Raw genomic sequence first — 20686 nt, 5'->3', positions numbered from 1 at the left:
TTCTCCCTCTATCCGTCCCTGCCTGTCAACCTCCCCCCTGCAGTGTGGGTCTGCCTTGGGGGTGGGGGCTGAAAAGGAAGAAAAATATGTGATTTGCAGTAAACGTTTCTCTTCATATTCTAATTTTCTTTCCAATCTCTTTTTTTACAGCACTCATGAATTAATTCTGCTCTCTGATGCAACAGGATGTTTTTTTCTTTAGTAGCTGATGACTCTTTGTCCCGTTTGCAACCTCTGAGAAATGGAGGCTGAAGGTGGCAGGTTGGGGGAAGGAGGAGAATGGCACCTGGACCTTCTCCTGCTGAGACCCCCTTTCCCCCAAACTTCCTATGGGGCATCCCTTTCTTGGGAAGGGAGGGTTGGAGACCATCTAGACTGTCCCCAAGAATGCTGAGCTGACCTGTAACTCTAGTCCCCTCATCTCTCCTGGCTTTGAACCCACAGCAGCTTCATCTCCATCACTCTTCCTCCAAATCACTTCCCTTCGCTTTGCTATAAAAGAATAAACTTCTGATGTAAGAAAACCCTGGAATCCTTCCTTCCTCTTCCTCCTTTTCCTCCTCTTTCCTGCCCCTACAGGAGGCTCCTCCCTCCGCTGCCTCTGGATCCACCATCCCGGCTGCTTTGAGTTGGAAGCCAGAACTTCTTCGGGAGGAGGATGGGCAGATCCAGGGAGGGGAAGGGGCTCAACCCCCCTCCTGCTTGAAGGCCCCCTTGCTCTGCTTCCCCTCAAGCCCCCTTTTGAGGAGCAGAATGCCAGCAGACCCCGTCCTCCCCAGGCACATGTGGGGAGCCAGTGGGGGGCACCCGAGACTCCCCCTACATTCACGCAGCCCTTTCAGCCATTTCTCTCCTTCGCAACCGGAGGATCCTGCCCCGTTTTGGCACCCATCGCCTCCCTCCCTCTTTGGGGCTCAGATTCTAATGGTATTTATGGTCTCCTGCTTGATGGTATAAATGATGAAGGGTCTCCCTTACTCGAGCAGGGGGTTGAACTAAATGACCTCTGAGAAATCTACCTTAAGCCATTCCTGGTGTAGAAGACATTTTATTTTTTTATTTTTTATTTGAATTTATATCCTGCCCTTCTCCGAAGACTCAGGGCGGCTTACACTATGTTAGCAATAGTCTTCATCCATTTGTATATTATATACAAAGTCAACTTTTTATTGCCCCCAACAATCTGGGTCCTCATTTTACCTACCTTATAAAGGATGGAAGGCTGAGTCAACCTTGGGCCTGGTGGGACTTGAACTTGCAGTAATTGCAAGCAGCTGTGTTAATAACAGACAGACGTAGTCTGCTGAGCAACTTAGTCTGCTCAGCAGACAAAGAGGCTTTGTCAGGGAGGGGAAGAGGGAGGGGTTCAGTGGGGCAGCCCTGAAGGGAGGACCCCTCCCTTCTTCCCAGCATCCCTAGATGCCTCTAAGTAGCCCTCCAATTGAGCCTCGCCCCCTCCAGAGGTCATCCAGACTGGCTCTGCAGGACTCCAGAGGCCTCGATCTCTTAAGGGCAGAATTTCCCCCTCCCCTTCCTCATCTGGGCTCATGGAGTCACCACAGGAAGAATCTGTCAGTGTGTGATTGTAGGATTTGTCTCAAACATGGAGAAGATTTGGGCTCCTGTGGACAATACCTGCCCTTGGAAGATAGTGTGGGGGCAGCTGGAGAAGGGACAACACCAAATGTATCAATGACAGGGGGGGAAAACCAGATTTCCTTAACAAAGAAAAGGCATTGTTGGTGGTAGATTTATTTTTATTTATTTTATTTTGTCACAACAATATATGTAGGTATCATACAAAAAGATTATATAGTAAATAAACACATATATGGGTAAATATAAGGAGGTATAAGCATATATATATATATAGGAAGAAGAAAAGAAAAACAATAGGACAGGATAGGAATGGGGTGTGGTCAATAGTAGAAAGTTTTTGGTTGAAGCTTTTAGGATTATGGGAAGAGACCACAGAGTCAGGTAAAGTATTCCAAGCACTGATGATTCTGTTACAGAAGTCATATTTTCTGCAATCTAGATTAAAGCGGTTGACATTAAGTTTAAATCTATTGGTTGCTCTAGTATTATTGCAATTGAAGCTGAAGTAGTCTTTAACAGGAAGGACATTACAATAGATGATTCTGTGAGTTAAGCTTAGGTCTTGTCGAAGGCGACGGAGTTCCAAGTTTTCTAAGCCTAGGATTTCAAGTCTGGTGGGATAAGGTATTTTATTGTTTTCAGAGGAATGGAGAACTCTTCTTGTAAAATATTTTTGGACACGTTCAATTGTATTGATGTCAGAGATGTGGTGAGGGTTCCAAACTGGCGAGCTGTATTCTAGAATTGGTCTAGCAAATGTTTTATATGCTCTGGTTAGTAGTGTGGTGTTTTTGGAAAAGAAGCTAGGCAAAATTAGGTTTACAACTCTTAGAGCTTTTTTTGCTATGTAGTTGCAGTGGGCTCTGGCACTTAGATCATTTGACATGAAAACTCCAAGGTCTTTGACAGGATGGGGGTCGTCTGTAAGGTAATGTCCATCTAGTATGTATTTAGTTTTTGGGTTCTTTTTTCCTATATGTAAGACTGAGCATTTGCTGGTTGAAATTTGGAGCTGCCAATTTTCATTGGCAGCTCCAAATTTTGATGCTTCATTGGTCCAAAATTGATGCTTCATTGCTCAGGGGAACTGAACCAGCCATTTGTAGACAATCAAACTCGGGTGTTTGGCTGTTTCCCAGGTGGGGGGAACTGAGGGGCTTAACTGAGGGGCTTAAAGAAATAATGAAGTCCACAGATTCTTATCCCTTTTTCATGCGGGGAGGAATGAAAAAGTCCCTGGAAACGATGCCAAGAGACTCGGAGCAGGTGGGGATGGGAGCCAAAGAGTTGGGGGCACAGGGGGTTTTCTCTTCCGTTCTCCCAATAAAGGGAACCATCCAAGGAGGGAAGGCAGCACCTTGGAAGTCAAGCCTGGCTTAGGGGATGGTTCTCTGGAGGGAAATTGGGATTCTTGGACCATGATCCACAACACCCACATGGGGGGCTTCTGGCAGGGGATGAGCTGCCCCTCACAAGGACCCAGAAGGTCGGCTTTGGACATGGACTGGCTCTCCTCATCCGAAGGGCTTGAAAGTGGGAGGGAGACAAAGTTTTAGAAGCTAATTGGAAGCTGAAACCTCAGTGGAATCAGCCAGATAAACCAACTAGAAAACTAGGGAGATTGTGGCCGGCAGAAGCTACGGAGGCTCTAGGAGGAGATTCCTTTAAGGGTACAAACTGGAACATATTTAAAGAGGCTGCAACAAATGGACAACACACTGATGTGAACAAATACGCTCTCTATCTCAAATTTCTATAGCCACCCATCTCACAACAGCCTCTGGGTCACATACAACAAAGCTAAAAACAGGTATTTACATGAAAATATAAAAAAAAACATTCAAAGCAATAAAAATATTTTAAAAAGAAGAAATATTAGGCAAAGAGCCACTTTTTTCAGTGCCACGGTAACTTGGAACGGTCACTAAATGAACTGTTATAAGTCAAGGACTACTTTCTTCAATGTACTTTAACTGATGGAGAAAAGACTAGAGAATTATCATCAGGTATTCTGGAAGGGCCCCTTCAGCCACTTCCGGTGGGCCAAAGGACCTTGTGGCTGCCCCACCTGGAGGCTCAGCCATGGGGCGGAGGAGGAGGAGAGTCCCTGAGCTGCCCTGATGAAGAATGGAGGCTTGTTGCCTGCTGGATCCTGGCCAGTTCCTCAGTTCCGCTTCGGAGCAGCCCAACGCTTCAGGCTGGGGAAGCGAAGCCCAAGCGCCTCTGCAGCTGTTGGGGCTTGAAGAAGAAACTCTGTGTGTGTGTGTGTGTGTGTGTTTGTGTGTCTGGGGATGGCAGAGAGAATTCAGAGAAAAGGACAATATTTGTGGGGGAGGGGAAACATGAAGAGAGCCTAGAAGTTCTGCTTTGATCAGGAGATTGATGGGAGTCCCACCAGAGTCTCTCTGGATCTGGGACCAATTTTGTGTGACTGGGTGTCTCCAAACACACAATTGTGGGAAAGATTCGGACTCTACCACCTCCTTCAGCTGCAGGTGGGGACCCAGTTCTGGCTTGCTGAGGCTGGTGCTGGGCCAGGGGGGAGTTTGACCCCTCCAGCCCCTCCCCCATGCCAGGAAAGGATTCAGGGCATCTCAGGATAGGCTCCCTGTGGGATGTCTGCCTGCTGCACCTGGGAGAAGGTTGGGGCTCTGATCTGGTATCTCCAACCATTAGCTGGTATTTTATCCTCAGTCCTCAACAGCTGGCAGCTGCTCAGCTTCCGATGCCTCCATCTAGCTGAGAGAAATCAGCCTGATTAGCCTGAGGATGGGAGGCCACTAGGAAGCACCTGAGTGTTGTGACCCAGGCCCAAGTAGGTAGTAATAAGCTCAGTCCATGAAAAAAAAACCTTTATTCGAACAGATGGGAATTACTTCATTCCCAGCATCGTTCAACTCAAAGTAAAACAAATGCCTCCCAACACAAATTCCTCAGTTATCTTGCAAACCTTGGTCCAATTAGGCAAACTGCCAAAAGCCCTTCCTGGCAAACGTCCTGAAGCCAGAAAAACAAAGGGAAGCAGAAGATGAAGCAGAAGGCGGACCAAATGCCGATGGTGGTCTGCTTTAAGCCTTACAGATCAACAGATGATGCTGTTAATATGGCTCTGCACTACATCCTACAACATCTTGAGTCTCCAAAGACCTATGCAAGGGTCCTTTTTGTAGACTTTAGTTCAGCATTCAATACCATCATTCCAGACATTCTTCTAACTAAGCTAAACCAGCTACAGGTACCGGAACAGGCTTGTAAGTGGATCACAAGCTTCTAACAAACAGGAAGCAGCAGGTGAAGCTAAGCAAGATCACATCAAATACCTGTACAATTAGCACAGGGGCCCCCAAGGCTGTGTGCTCTCCCACTTCTCTTCTCTCTGTATACCAATGACTGCATCTCCAATGATCCATCTGTTAAGCTACTGAAGTTGCAGATGACACAACAGTGATTGGTCTCATTGAGACAATGAATCCGCATATAGGCGAGAGGTCGAACGACTAGCCTTGTGGTGCAACCAAAACAATCTGGAACTGAACACACTCAAAACCGTAGAAATGGTGGTAGACTTTAGGAGAAACCCTTCCATACTTCCACCTCTCACAATACTAGACAACACAGTATCAACAGTAGAAACCTTCAAATTTCTAGGTTCTATCATATCTCAAGATCTCAAATGGACAGCTAACATCAAAAACATCATTAAAAAAGGACAACAAAGAATGTTCTTTCTGCGCCAACTCAGTAAGCTCAAACTGCCCAAGGAGCTGCTGATTCAGTTCTACAGAGGAATTATTGAGTCTGTCATTTGCACCTCTATAACTGTCTGGTTCGGTTCTGCAACCCAACAAGAAAAACACAGACTTCAGAGGATAATTAGAACTGCAGAAAAAATAATTGCTACCAACCTGCCTTCCATTGAGGACCTGTATACTGCACGAATCAAGAAGAGGGCCGTGAAAATATTTACAGACCCCTCGCATCCTGGACATAAACTGTTTCAACTCCTACCCTCAAAAGCTATAGAGCACTGCACACCAGAACAACTAGACACAAGAACAGTTTTTTCCCGAAGGCCATCACTCTGCTAAACAAATAATTCCATCAACACTGTCAAACTATTTACTGAATCTGCACTATTATTAATCTTCTCATAGTTCCCATCACCAATCTCTTTTTTGTATTGTAAATGTTGTACCTTGATGAACGTATCTTTTCTTTTATGTACACTGAGAGCATATGCACCAAGACAAATTCCTTGTGTGTCCAATCACACTTGGCCAATAAAAATTCTATTCTATTCTATTATGGGTGGGGCTAATCATCTCTTGGCCCTACTCCCGAGTCGTCCTCTCTGCTTGAATTGCTCTTGCCTTCTGGCAGCTCTTCTCATGCGTGCATTAGAAACAGGCTCCTCCTGTTCCTCTGCCTCACTACTATCAGTCTCTGGAGGCTCTAATGTCCGCACCTCACTCCCCGATGGCCCAGGCCCAGGGGTGAAATGCTACCGGATCGGAGGGGATCGCGCGATCCGGTAGCGATGGCGGCTGCTGGTTCGGAGGACCGGTAGCAAAAATCCCTGGCCACACCATCTGCAGAGGTTTGGTTTTTTTTACTTTTAAAAGCTGGTTTTGCTTCAGCAGAAACAGGCCTTTAAAAGTAAAAAACAGCAGAACCTTACTTGTACTCTTACGTGTAGAAAACATGTTTTCTACAAGTAAAAGTAGAGATTTTAAGGCACTTATCTGATTACTGATGAAGGCATGGCTCTCTTTCCAGCCCGAAAGCTCTAGTTTCACTTTCAGTCAGACAGAATCAATCACTCAGCTAATCTATTTCCTCGGTGATCAACTGGCTGGCTTTGCTGAGGAACTCTGGGATCTGAAGTCCACAATAAAATAAAATAAAATAAAATATTTGTGCAGCTTTCTGAGATTTGGTGTGTTTTTGTAGTGTTTCACTCTAACTACACAAACACACAAAATCTCAGAAAGCTGTATGTGGCATATTGTGTGTGTGTGTGTGTGTGTGTGTGTGTGTGTGTGTGTGTAAAATGTGAAAGTTGGTTTTTGACCTTTTTGTGGCTATGTGAAGTGTGAAGTGCAGCTGCTTTTACATTGTGTGTGAGTCAGTTGTGTTGTGTTGTGTGTGTGTAAAGTGTGAAAGTTGGTTTTTGGTACCTCTTATTGTTTTTTATACTTTGTTTATTATTTTTATTATTTATTGTTATTGGCCACGCCCACCTGACCACCAAGCCACGCCCACCAATTAAGCCACGCCCACAGAACCGGTAGGGAAAAATTTTAGATTTCACCCCTGCCCTGGCCTCACCTCAGCCTCATCGCTGTCCGACTCTGTTGCCAGCTCTGTAGGCTGCTGACGGACCACAACACTGGGCCACTTTATAGGCTGAATCTCCTCCAAGACAAGGAGGGTGAAGCTTCAGGCCCTCCTCGAACTCGCCTCCTCAAAGATTCACTTCCCATTCCTCTCTTAGCCTTGCTTGATCTCCCCGAAACTCTCCCCCTCCCCCCTTTCTCAGTTCCTGCCGTTTGGAAGACCTCATGGGAACCCAATTCTCCTTGTCCAGAGAGAGGGGACAAGGCTAGAGTGGAGCAGAAACGCTAAAGGGAGATCATGGGGGAGCTCTCACCTTCCTTGGTCGTTTCCCCCACCTCTAAATACAGGAGCCTTTTAGCCTTTCCAGCCTTCCTGAGGCTCAGGGTGGAAGGGAGGTAATTGGGGGTCTTCAAGCCCCCTTGCCTTCCTCCCCTGGGGCCGATCTCCCGCTTTCCTGCCCGTCTCAGGTGCCTGGGGAAGCCCGACCCCCAGCCTTGCATCAGGAGGGAGGAAACGCTGCCCAGGCACAGCCGGATGGAGAACTGGGGGGTGGGAGGGAGTGGGGAGGGGGCAAGGGGGAAGAGTGAGGGGAGAGTGAAGAGGAGGGAGAGTGAAAAGCGAAGGGGAAGGAGGAAGTGGGAGGGAGGGAGGAGAGCGAGGGGGGGGCAGGGAGAAAGTTAAATCAAGAGGAGGGAATGGCAGCGCCATGGAATTCGGGTCTAGGACTTTACCGCCCCTCCCTCCTCCCTCCGCACTTCCTTCCTTTTCTTTTTCTTTCTTTGTTCCTTCTAACAAGCCTTTGGCTGCCAGCGTTGGTTGGTGGCTGACTCTCCCGGGCAGCGGAAAACCCAGGACGACCCTTCCTTCTGCCAATCCGCCACACCGAAACGCGTTTGACAGAGGGAGCGCGGCCCATTGCATGGGGGGAATCGATGAGGGCGGGTCACCCGAGGAGAAAGGTCAGAGAATTGCCCCAGGAGGAAGGCTGGAGGAGAAGTAGGTGCCACCAAGGGTAGGAGACCAAAAATAAAAGCAGTTACAGGCATTCTTAGGTCTTGTCAACTTCTATGCGGTATTCTTAAAGAACAAGGCAACAATAGCCGAACCGCTACACAAATTACTAGCGAAGAAAGCCGTTTGGTCCTGGGGGAAAAGGGAAACTAAGGCATTTGAAGGGGTAAAAAACCTTTTGTCCAGTGATAGCCTCCTTATTCAATACAATGGTACGTTGCCTTTAGTACTAGTCTGTGATGCATCTCCCTACGGGGTGGGGGCTGTGCTCAGCCATAGGCTACCGAATGGAACAGAAGCCCCTATAGCGTATTATTCCCAAACAATGTCCTCGGCCGAAAGGAATTACAGCCAGCTGGATAGGGAGGCATTGGCTATAGTCTCAGGGGTAAAGAAATTTCACGAATACGTATTCGGACGAGATTTCGAGATAGTAACGGACCATAGACCCCTACTGGGACTCTTAGCAGGCGACCGCCCAACACCCGTTGCACTTTCTTTTTTTTTTTTATTAAAAAAGTTTTACAACAATTAAATTTTTTCCCCTCCCCCCCTCCCTCCTAAACCCCCCTCCCCCCCCCAGACTTCCCGGAGCAAACACAAGGTATAGTTCCTTAAACAAAACAGTCATACATTAAACTTTTTAAAATCTAACACAATTATAATCTTTCTCTCACATAACCTGACTTCTTCCATTAAAATCAAAATTACATCCTTCATTCAAAAGCAATCCGAAATTTCTTAATCTGATATCTATTTTGAATATAATCAATCCAGTTCTTCCATTCATTTAAATATTTTTCTTGAGTACTGTCTTTCAAGAAGGCTGAGATTTTAGCCATCTCAGCCAAATTGGAAACTTTCAATATCCATTCTTCTATTGTGGGTAATTCTTTTTTCTTCCAATATTGTCCAATCAACAGTCGTGCTGCTGTTATTAAGTTCAAAATCAACTTAGTCTCAATCACTGTACAGTCCGTTGTTATTCCCAAAAGGAAAAATTGCGGTAGGAACTTTATCTTCTTCTTCAGAACATTCTGCATAATCCACCAGATTCTTATCCAGAAAGACTTAATTTTCTTACAAGTCCACCATACATGAAAATATGTAGCATCATCACAATTACATCTCCAACATTTCGCTTGCATATCTGGATACATACATGATAATTTCTTAGGATCTAAATGCCATCTATAAAACATCTTATAAAAATTTTCCCTTAAATTCTGCGCTTGCGTAAATTTAACATTTCTAACAAATTTTTCCCATGTTTCCAACATTATTGGTTCTTGAATATTCTGTGCCCATTTTATCATACAATCCTTTATTAAATCTCTTTCAGAATCTATTTCTATCAACACAGTATACAATCTCTTTATATGCCCCTGAGTTTGATTTCTAATTTGTTTAACCAGATTTTCTTCATTTTGAATGATACCAATTTTCTGATCTTCTTTCCATCTAGCCTTTAACTGTCCATATTGAAACCAAGTATAATTCCTCCCTTCTTCTTTTAATGTATCCAAAGATTTTAGTTGTAAATTTCCCCTCTCATTGTATAAAAGATCTTTATAAGTAATCATTTCTTGTTCCTGTTCTATATTTATATTCTCTACTGCGAGGACATACCCATATAGGAATTTTGTAATTTAACTTATAATAATATTTTTCCAGACACATGAAGAAATTCTCAACACATGATTCTTAAAAGCTTTATCTACTTTCTTATCATACAATAAATATGCATGCCAACCATATAATAAATCATAACCTTCTATATTCAAAATCCTTTCCTCCGTCAAATTAAACCAATCACTTATTACCGAAAGAACAACTGCTTCATAATACAGTTTTAAATTAGGCATTTTTAATCCTCCTCTTTCCGTGTATCTTGCATTATTTTCATTTTGACTCTCGCTTTTTTCCCTTCCCATATAAATTTATTAATTCCAATCTGCCATTCATCCAAATTTTTATCTTTCTTAATTATTGGTATCATCTGAAACAAGAACAAGAATTTAGGCAAAACATTCATTTTTATAGCTGCTATTCTCCCTAACAAAGATAATTGTAATTTTCCCAAGTATTCATTTCCTTCTGAATTTTTTTCCATAACACATCATAATTATTCTTATACAATTTTCCATTTGATGAAGTAAGAAAGACTCCTAAATATTTAACCTTTTTTACAATTTCAAATCCTGTTATTTCCTCTAGTTTTTCTTTCTGGTTCTTAATCATATTTTTGGTTAACACTTTTGTTTTATTTTGATTCACTTTAAACCCTGAGACCCTTCCATATTGATTAATTACTTCCAACAAATATACACTCGAATTTATAGGCTGAGTCAACATAACAACCAAATCATCTGCAAATGCTCTGACTTTGTATTCATGTCTTCTAATTCTAATACCCTCTATCTCCCTTAACTCTCTTATCTTATCCAATAAAGGTTCCAAAGACAAAATAAACAATAAAGGCGATAAAGGACACCCCTGCCTTGTTCCTTTTGCATTTTTAAAACTATCTGTCAAACTACCATTAATTATTATCTGAGCTGTTTGCTCTCCATAAATTGCCCTAAGTATTCGTATAAAACCATTTCCAAATTGCATTTTGTCTGTTAATTTAAATAAAAATTCCCAATGCAAACGATCAAAAGCTTTCTCTGCATCCAAGAATATAAACGCTGCTGGAATCTGATTTTTCTTTTCCAAATATTCCAATAAATTCACTATCTGCCTAACATTATTCCTCATTTGTCTCCCTTTTATAAAACCAGACTGGTCAGTGTGAATCCTTTGTTGTACAATTTCCATTAACCTATTTGCCATTATTTTTGCAAAATCTTATAATCATTATTCAAGAGTGAAATCGGTCTATAATTCCCAGGCTTAGTACAATCCTGATCCTCTTTTGGTATCAATGAAATAAAAGTAGTCCTCCATGATGGTGGTACTCCTCCTCCCATCAATATCTGATTAAATAACTCCATAAGTGGACCAACTATCTCATCCTGTAACTTTTATAATATATTGCTGTAAGTCCATCTGTGCCTGGGATTTCCTATTTTTAATTGCTTTATTACCAAAATAATTTCCTCAGAAGTTATAGGCCGATTCAACTCTTCCCTTTGTTCATTAGTTAAACCTTTAACCTTATATTCTTTCAAATATTTATCAATATCCATATTCAATATTGTATCTCTGGCATATAAATTTGTATAATATTCCAAGAAAGCTTTTTTAATTTTATCCTGTTGAAATCGCACTTTACCCTTGTATTCAATTCCTTCAATAGTACGTGCTTTCTGTCTTTTCCTTAACATATAAGCCAACCACCTCCTGATTTATTGGCATTACAAAAGTATTATGTTTAGCATATTGTATATTGGTTGCCACCTGATCTGCCATTAACATATTAAATTGACTCTGTAATATCTTTATCGCTCAGTAGTTTTTAAATCATGTGGATTATATACCAATAATTGTTGTTTCCTCTGAATTTCCTCTTCTAAATCCCTCGCTGTTTTGTAGTTTTCTCCTCTGTCTACTATTAATATATATCAAATTTCCTCTCATAAAGGCCTTGCTCGCGTCCCACACCATTTCTATCAGTTCCTTTCCCAAATTATAATCAAAAATTCTTTCATTTGTTTTTACATTGATTTACATTATCCTCATATCTAAACAAATTTTCATTTATTCTCCATGATCTTCTTCCACCTTCATATTGCAACTCCATCCATACCGGACTATGATCAGTTAAACACCTTGGAAATATCTTTGTTTTCCTAACCCTAGAAAGCAAGTCATTGGTAATTAATATAAAATCAATACGTGAAAAGATTGATGCCTATCCGAAAAATAAGTATAATCTCTATCATCAAAAATTCTGCCTTCTCCATATATCTTTCAACTCAAAATCTTCCATCAAATCAAAAAGATTTAGGCAATTTTGCATAGGAATTTTCTTAGAAAGAGTTCTTTTATCTTCTAATGTCCATTACACCATTCCAATCCCTAATATAAAAACCCTTTAATTCTTCCATTTTTAAAACAAAATGTTTCTACACAAATTGAACCACCCTGCACGGCCTCCGTGCTCCAGGCGAATGAAAGTGTTGAAATTACAGCCAGATTTTCCTTATGCAAAACTCCCACGAGGTGCCATCAAACCCCAAAACAGACACACAAGGCACTAAAAATTCCTCCAGGTTTTGGGATACTGCAGAAGGGAAGTGGGGGCGTTCCTGTCATTGGGGGAGGGGGAGGGAGCACTGCAGGTCTGTAATTTGGCCTTCCTGACACCCCCTTTTTTTTCTTGTGACATTTCACACAATTTCTGGCCAAGGGACGCCTGGTTCCCCCCTTTCCTGCCTCCCCCATGGTCGCCCCATCTTCTTCCTGGTTAATAGGAAACCTCTTGAGGGAGGGGAGGCCTCCCCTTTGATTAACCCCCTAATTAAGTCAATTAAGTTTCTTTCTGCGCATGTCAAAGATGGCGGTTTGACGATTTTCTCGGAGCGAGCAGGGCGGAGGCTCCCCGGCCAACCGAGGCAGTCTGCAGGCTACCTGGCTGTTCATGCCTACCTGGCCGGATGGAAGATCTCCTCAGCAGCCGCGGGAGGGTTTTTTTGCCCTCCAGAGGTTTGCAGTTGCCGAGAGCCGGGCCAGGAGGCAATTTATTTATTTTATTTATTTATTTATTTTTCGTATTTGTATACCGCCCTATCTCCCTAGGGACTCAGCGGTTCACAGCCAACTAAAAATATACATATAAATACAAAGTAAAAACATCCATTAAAAAACTTATTACAAATGGCCGAATAATTAAAAATGACAATACAAATAATAAAATCCCCATTAAAACCAATTCGAATTTAAAATCTAGTCCAGTCCTGCGCAAATAAATAGATGTGTCTTAAGCTCGCGGCGAAAGGTTCGAAGGTCTGGAAGTTGACGGAGTCCTGGGGGAAGTTCGTTCCAGAGGGTGGGGGCCCCCACAGAGAAGGCCCTTCCCCTGGGTGTCGCCAGCCGGCACTGCCTGGTCGACGGCACCCTGAGGAGTCCCTCTCTGTGGGAGCGCACGGGTCGGTGAGAGGTATTCAGTAGCAGCAGACGGTCCCGTAAGTAACCCGGCCCTATGCCATGGAGCGCTTTGAAGATAGTTACCAAAACCTTGAAGCGCACCCGGAAGGCCACAGGTAGCCAGTGCAGTCTGCGCAGGAGAGGTGTCACATGGGAGCCACAAGGGGCTCCCTCTATCACCCGCGCAGCTGTGTTTTGAACGAACTGGAGCCTCTGGGTGCTCCTCAAGGGGAGCCCCATGTAGAGAGCATTGCAGTAATCCAGACGAGACATCACGAGAGCGTGAGTGACCGTGCATAGGGCATCCCGGTCTAGAAAGGGGCGCAACTGGCGAACCAGGCAGACCTGGTGGAAAGCTCTCCTGGAGACGGCCACCAAATGATCTTCAAAGGACAGCCGTTCATCCAGGAGAACGCCCAAGTTGCGCACCCTCTCCATCGGGGCCAATGACTCACCCCCAACAGTCAGCCGCGGCTGCAGCTGACTGTACCGGGATGCCAGCGTCCACAGCCACTCTGTCTTGGAGGGATTGAGCTTGAGCCTCTTTCTCCCCATCCAGACCCGTACGGCTTCCAGACACCGGGACAGCACTTCGATAGCTTTGTTGGGGTGGCCCGGTGTGGACAAGTACAGCTGGGTGTCATCAGCGTACAGCTGGTACCTCACACTGAAGCCACTGATGATCTCACCCAGTGGCTTCATATAGATGTTGAACAGAAGGGGCGAGAGAATCGACCCCTGCGGCACCCCACAAGTGAGGTGCTTCGGGGCCGACCTCTGCCCCCCTGTCAACATTGTCTGCGACCGATCGGAGAGATAGGAGGAGAACCACCGATAAACGGTGCCTCCCACCCCCAATCCCTCCAACCGGTGCAGCAGGATACCATGGTCGATGGTATCAAAAGCCACTGAGAGTTCTAATAGGACCAAGGCAGAGGAATAACCCCTATCCCTGGCCCTCCAGAGATCATCAACCAACGCGACCAAAGCCGTCTCAGTGCTGTATCCGGGCTGGAAGCCGGACTGGAACGGGTCTAGATAGACAGTTTCATCCAGGTACCGGGGTAATTGACATGCCACCACACTCTCTACAACCTTAGCCGCGAAACGAAGGTTGGAGACTGGACGATAATTACCTAAAAAAGCTGGGTCCAGGGAAGGCTTCTTGAGGAGGGGCCTCACCACCGCCTCTTTCAAGGTGGCTGGAAAGACCCCCTCCAACAAAGAAGCATTCGTAATCTCCTGGAGCCAGCCTCATGTCACCTCCTGAGTGGCCAGTACCAACCAGGAGGGGCACGGGTCCAGTAAACACGTGGTGGCGTTCAACCTACCCAGCAACCTGTCCATGTCCTCGGGAGCCACAGGGTCAAACTCATCCCAAACAATCTCAACAAGACCGCCCTCCGACGTCTCACCTGGATTTACCCAATTTTGGTCCAGACCGTCCCGAAGCTGAACGATTTTATCGTATAGATAACCACTAAACTCCTCAGCATGTCCCTGCAACAGGTCATCCCGCTCCCCCTGTTGAAGGATGGAACGAGTCACCCGAAACAGGGCGGCCGGGCAGTTATCTGCCGACGCAATGAGGGAGGAGACGTAGCAACGTCTCGCTTCCCTCAATGCCACTAGGTAGGTCCTATTATAGGATCTAACTAGTGTCCGATCAGCCTCCGAACGACTGGACCTCCAAGAACTCTCTAGGCGTCTTCTCCGGCGTTTCATCCCCCTCAGCTCCTCGGAGAACCAAGGAGCCGGTTGGGACCTACGCCGGGTCAGAGGCCGCAAAGGCATGACACGGTCTAAAGCCCTGGCCGCAGCCCGTTCCCAGGCCGTGACTAGTTCCTCAGCCGTGCCGTGAGTCAGACCCTCAGGAAATGGCCCAAGCTCCGTCCGGAACCTCTCCGGGTCCATCAGGCGCCTGGGACGGAACCAACGTATTGGTTCCGTCTCCCTGCGGTGTTGAGTGGCGGTCAGAAAGTCCAGGTGAAGGAGAGAGTGATCTGACCATGACAAAGGTTCAATGACTACATCCCTCAAGTCCAGATCCTTCAACCACTGACCAGAGATAAAAATCAAGTCCAGTGTGCCTCCCCCAATGTGAGTAGGGCCATCAACTACTTGAGTCAGGTCCAAGGCCGTCATGGAAGCCATGAACTCCCGAGCTGCTGTCGATGATGTGCCGGATGATGGCAAGTTGAAGTCCTCCATGACTATAAGTCTGGGGGTCTCCACTGCCACTCCAGCAAGCACCTCCAGGAGTTCGGGCAGGGCAGCTGTCACGCAGCAAGTAGCCAGGTACGCGACAAACAAGCCCATCTGACACCTATGACCCCACCTCACAAAGAGGGATTCACACCCGGCAATCTGAGGTACAGTGGTCTCCCTTGGCTCTAGACTCTCTCTAATAACAACCGCCACCCCCCCACCCCTACCCTGAGCCCTCGGCTGATGAAATGCATGGAAACCCGGTGGGCACATTTCAACGAGGGGCACGCCCCCTTCAGTGCCCAACCAGGTTTCCGTAACGCCTATAAAATCCGCGGCACCCCCCTGGATAAGATCGTGTATTAGGGGGGCCTTATTGACCACGGATCGTGCGTTGCACAACATAAGCCGAAGGCCCAGGCTCTGAGGGTCTTGACCATCCGGGGAACGGGAAAAGTCCGAGGGACCGGGGCGCGCAATCGCCTGCAGACATCGAGCGCGCGCCCCCACAAAACGATACGATTCCGTACTTCCGCCATATCTGCCCCTCCCACTTACCGTACAAATAGAACCACCCTCACCAGATTGACGGCAAAAGGGTGGAGGCCATTTTAGGCAGCGCAGGCGTAGCACCGGCCTATTCCCCGGCAGAAGTTTATTCCATTCTCGGCAGCTCTGTTCTTTTTCGGCTGCAATGAGGACGACGATAGGGGCGAGGAGGACCTTGCAAGATGACATCGGCATGTATAGCCCCTGCGGGGTCCCCCTCAGGGAACGGGGTTTGTTGGAACGGGCGGCGGCCGCGGTCGCCGCCACGATGGCAAGGATACCTTGCTGGTGATGGCGATGGCGTCGGAGCTTTCCTCGGTGGTGACGGAAATGGCAGGCCTCTTCCTTCCTCCTTCCTCCTCCCTCTTTTCCCTGGACTGTCCTCTGGACTTGCCGGTTTGGAAATACCATAGGACCGGCCACCTGGACCTGGTTGGTTGCTTATTTGTGATGTCACTCAGCCTGGGATGTTTCCCTTCTTTTCCCCCCCTGGACTCTGGGCTCTAACTTTGGGTTCTGTGTGGCTTTTCTCGCGGCCAGCGGGCTCGCCACGAAAGGGTCTGGGCAATCCCCGCGCCAGACGGAGTGAGAAATGAATAAGCAGAGTCCAATTCTCCTCGGGGTGAGCGAGCCCCGAGCTAGCTCGAAACAACCCTTTTATTAAGATTAGGGGTTAGGGGTGGGTTACAGAAGGTAAGCAGGGGAGGTTACATATTAGCATATATTCAACACGTGAACACGTGACTGCAAGCAGATCCACAAGCCTATGATTTTGGGAGAAAGATCATGATTCTTGGGAGGAGTTTTACCATGAAGTGGTTCTTTGTTCTCCGCTTTTTGCCTACGTGGTACAGCAAACAGAAATACATCTTGAAACATCCTGACTACATACTAATAAATCTCATATAATTGTGTGTAGGAGCAAACTTCTTTTGAAGCTCTGTGAAGCTGACCTTATCAGAGAAGGAATGTTCTGTGGCTATCTCATAGGTGTTGTTACATTTACTGGCAAACATCTTTGTAACCTTGGCATCAAACAGATTTCTGCTTACATGATAACAATTAGCCAGACTTACCTATGCTGATATTTTTGCACATAAGCAATTTCTTGCTCATGCTTATATTTACACATAAGTAATTTTATAAACAGTTTCATAAAGGGGTTCATATGGCATAATATCGCAACATCTCCTCTGTTTTTATTTTTTAGGACCAGACAATCAGTCGGTTTCATGGTGGTGTAAACACAGATATTAGCCATACTATCCTTGTCTATTTCTTTTTCGTCAACCAGGCAGGAATTGTTAGGTGCAGTTTGGGTGTAATCATCTTCGAGTTCTTCAATAGCCAGTAAAGATAAACTTTTAGAAATTGTTCTAACAAAAATAGGTAGAATACAAGGTAAAATTATACATCCTAATGCAATTATACCAACTACAACTATAATAGCTTGTAAATCATATCAAAGTTAAGTCCTTAGTTTTTCTTTGAGTCCTGTACAATGTCAGATGGTCAGTATAGAAGCAGCATTCTTCCTTTAAAACCACACACAATCCACCTTCTTGGAGAAAGAAAAGGCCAAAGGAGCGATAAATGTCTCTTGTAGGAAGAAAAGAGTCAGTTGCCATCAATCTTTTGATGGTAGGGACGGATATGTCGACCAGGGCCTCAAGGTCTCACCGTTGATGTGGATGTTCGCTGCTGACAGAAATCTCAAAATACAAATCCTTACATGAATACATAAAACAAGAAAAAACCAAACTGTCTTAAAAAGTCTTTTGATCGTTACATGTTTAAAAGACATGAGAAAGGGTCCCCTCCTCCTCCCTTTCTGGGTGAAAAAAGGCATTGTTGGAGGATTAGGGAGGGGGCCAAGGGGGAATAGATAGCTTGCATGTAGAACTGAAATAGAAACAACAAACATACAAATCTCAGTTTTGTGTTTTAACAAAGGTACTATGTGGAAGACAGAGAAAAAGACAATCAATCAATAAAGACCCAACTCCCACCCTTTTTATTGATGTGTGGAAGTTGGTCACTATCAAAACCATGCTATCAAAAACTTTCAAAAACAAATCACATTATATCTTAGCAAAATCACCATCCGTCTTACTTTACTCATACTTTTTCTAACTTACTAAAACTTTCTCAGCACTAGTATCAAAACATCCTCTTAACTCTCTCTTCACATCCTGTAACCTTCTAACGCATCTCTGAAATAGTTCCTAAAACAGGGCACATATTGTGCTGCTAAAAAAGAAAAAGAAACAATACAAACAGCAAATAAGGGTTTAAACTTTTGGGTAAGTCAGTTTATGTGGAAAACCTGAGTGCATTTTCCAAAAAACAGATAAGAAGATAGCCATTTGTCTGAAATGCTATAGGGTTTCCTGCCTGGGCAGGGGGTTGGACTAGAAGACCTCCAAGGGTCCCCTCCAACTCTTGTGATGTATGTGAACAGCTTCAAAAATACAAAGCTAAATGAAACATTTTTAGTCAACTCAGTGCTTTGAAAACATTTATAAATGTATAGGTTTAATCAGGCAGTTTAAACCTCAAAAAGTTCCAGAAAAAGGAAAATTAAAAATTAAAAGCAAAAGCAAAATTATATGCATGATTAAAAATTAAAATCAAAAGTGTTTTCAGGGTTAAAAAGAAAATATGTCTGCATAGTTTTTACATAGCTTGTTACAAAAGCAATACTTCCAAAAAGCCTAATTGTCCCTCCCTTCTCAGACAAGAAAGAAGAGAGAAAAAAAAAATGGAGTGGGGGTGAATGGTTCTCCCCCGTAGCCCACCCTTTTCCCTGGCACTGCAAGGAACGAAGGGGGGGTAGTTAAGATAAGCCAGCGAGGCGAGAGGGAGAGAAAAAAACTTTTAAAAATAGTCTGAGCTATCGCACCCATGGGGGAAAAGGAGGGGTGCACTGGGGGAAGGGAGGCAGTGTCCAGTAGCTGAAAGGCAACAGGGAACTACAGCATTCTTTCTAGTTGAGGGATGGCTGAAGGGGACCGTCTTTAACCAAATACGGTCTGGTGTGTCTGGCTGGAACCCAAAGCACTCGGTCCGGCAGCTGGATGGCTGTGTAACCTCGACCCCAGGTGATGAGATCAGCAGGCCCTTTCCATGTCAGGTCAGGTAATTCGCGGTAGTATACCTATGGTTTGGGTAGACCTGCAGATGGGGAGGAAAAATGTCGCTCTGCAGCGGTCGCGAGCGGTTGTCCAGTTAAGTTTAAAAATTCAACACATATAAACAACGATTCAAGGTATCTTGCACTGCTGGGAGGCCAGGGCATTTTCCCCTGTTGTTTGGTGTATCGGTCAAGGGCTGTTTTAATGTCTGGTTGGCGCGTTCTACCAGAGCTTGACCTTGGCTGTTGTATGGAATTCGAATTTGTGAGTAATGTTCCACCGTCCATGAAGTCTGCAAATGCAGCACTGGTGTAGGCAGGACCATTATCTGTTTTAGTTCTTTGGGGCATCCCAGCGATGCAAAGGTCCGAATACAATGATTGATTACATGTTTAGTGGCTTCTCCCTTTGAGGGTGGCCATGATGAAGCCTGAGAAGGTATCCACTGATACATGTAAGAATTTCCATGGAGCAAAGGATGGATATTGAGTAACATCCATTTGCCAAAGTTGACAGGCCACTGTTCCTCTGGGGTTGACCCCATCGGAAGAGAGTTACCTTGGCGGCTGCAGGTAGGGCATTGATGTATTATAGCAGATGCCTCAGCAACCGTTAAACCAAATTGTTTCATGAGCGCCTTTTTATTTTGATGAAAATAAGCGTGACTCTCCCAGGGAGATTGGGGAGAGAGAGACAGAACAGATAGTGAAGTACTAACAGAGGCAGCGGCAGCTGCAGCATCGGCCACATTATTGCCTTTTTGAAGTATACCAGGCAGAGGCTGGTGGCTTCGAATGTGTGAAACATGAAAAGGAAGATGTCGAGCAGAAATGAGTTTTTGTAGTTTGAGAAACAAAGATAGCAGTTCTGCATCGAGGGAGGGAGCCAGATATGACTCATAGAGAGAGCTAATAATTTGAGTGACATATAGACTGTCTAAGATGAGATTGAAAGGTTCATCAGAAAAGTTTTGAAAAGCCAATATAGAAGCAAAGAGTTCCCATATTCTGCCACTGCCCTTTTAAGATCTTTAACCATTTTGAAATCAAGGGGTTGATGACCTCGAATTTTTTGATTAAGATTTTGCGGGTCATCTATAAGGCCAATAGGAAACATTTGCAAATCCTCTAAGGAAAGGTCCCCCGTTGCCATCGCTCTCTTCAGTCCAGCTGCGAGAGCAGAATGAGACGAGGTCTCCCCGTCCGCAGTTGGCGGAGGCGGAGGGGGGGCAGATGGTGGAGATGTTTCAGTTAAAGAGGCAATGTTGGAACATTTTACCTCAAGAGATTTTTGCTGCGTGGAGGCATCCTCGTATGGAGGTGGAGATGCAGCGTTGAGCGCCATGGCATCGCTCGAATCTCTGATAGCCTTTTCATAAATCTCCAGGCTAATAACAATTACTTGACAAGTTACAATCAAATCATGATTGGCTTTAGGGGGGTCATTTAAATATTTCAATATGCGCCCATTTTTAGATGTAATATCCCCTGAAGGGGGATAGCTGGGATATTTTGCCAAATGAATTTCAATAATTTGACTAGATCATTTGCTGAAATTGAGGGTAAAGGTTTGCCATGGTTCATACAAATAATTTTTGCAGCCTTAATAAGGTCTCCAAGTTCTTGGAGGTGCGTAACCTGGCCCTTGGACAACCCGTTCCCCATACTTACTAAGTCTTACGACTGCGGAGCGCCTCACTGGCGAAAGTACGGGGGGATCAAGGCGAACAACCAGGACCGGGATCAAATCACGTCGGG

At 45.0% G+C, this 20686-nt stretch overlaps 1 protein-coding gene across 3 annotated transcripts in view; it reads left to right on the top strand.

Annotated features, from left to right (window-relative positions):
- LOC131192807 (H-2 class II histocompatibility antigen, E-S beta chain-like) overlaps positions 1-20686 on the top strand; it is a 142254-nt gene that overhangs the window by 86671 nt on the left and 34897 nt on the right. Inside the window, exon 6 of one of the 3 annotated variants that reach the window (XM_058172344.1) lies at positions 17006-17257. The exons of 1 other annotated variant lie outside the window; for it this stretch is intronic. In XM_058172344.1, coding sequence (XP_058028327.1) covers positions 17006-17052 — 47 coding nt within the window. In that variant the 3' untranslated portion in view covers positions 17053-17257. Of the gene's footprint in view, positions 1-150; positions 542-17005; positions 17258-20686 lie in introns of those variants that run through there. One more of the 3 variants, XM_058172349.1, reaches the window with a different exon arrangement.

The sequence above is a fragment of the Ahaetulla prasina genome, chromosome 2, assembly GCF_028640845.1.
Source record: "Ahaetulla prasina isolate Xishuangbanna chromosome 2, ASM2864084v1, whole genome shotgun sequence".
Taxonomy (NCBI): domain Eukaryota; kingdom Metazoa; phylum Chordata; class Lepidosauria; order Squamata; family Colubridae; genus Ahaetulla; species Ahaetulla prasina.
The sequence above is the reverse complement of the archived record's forward strand: the minus strand, read 5'-3'. Positions and strand labels throughout refer to the sequence as shown.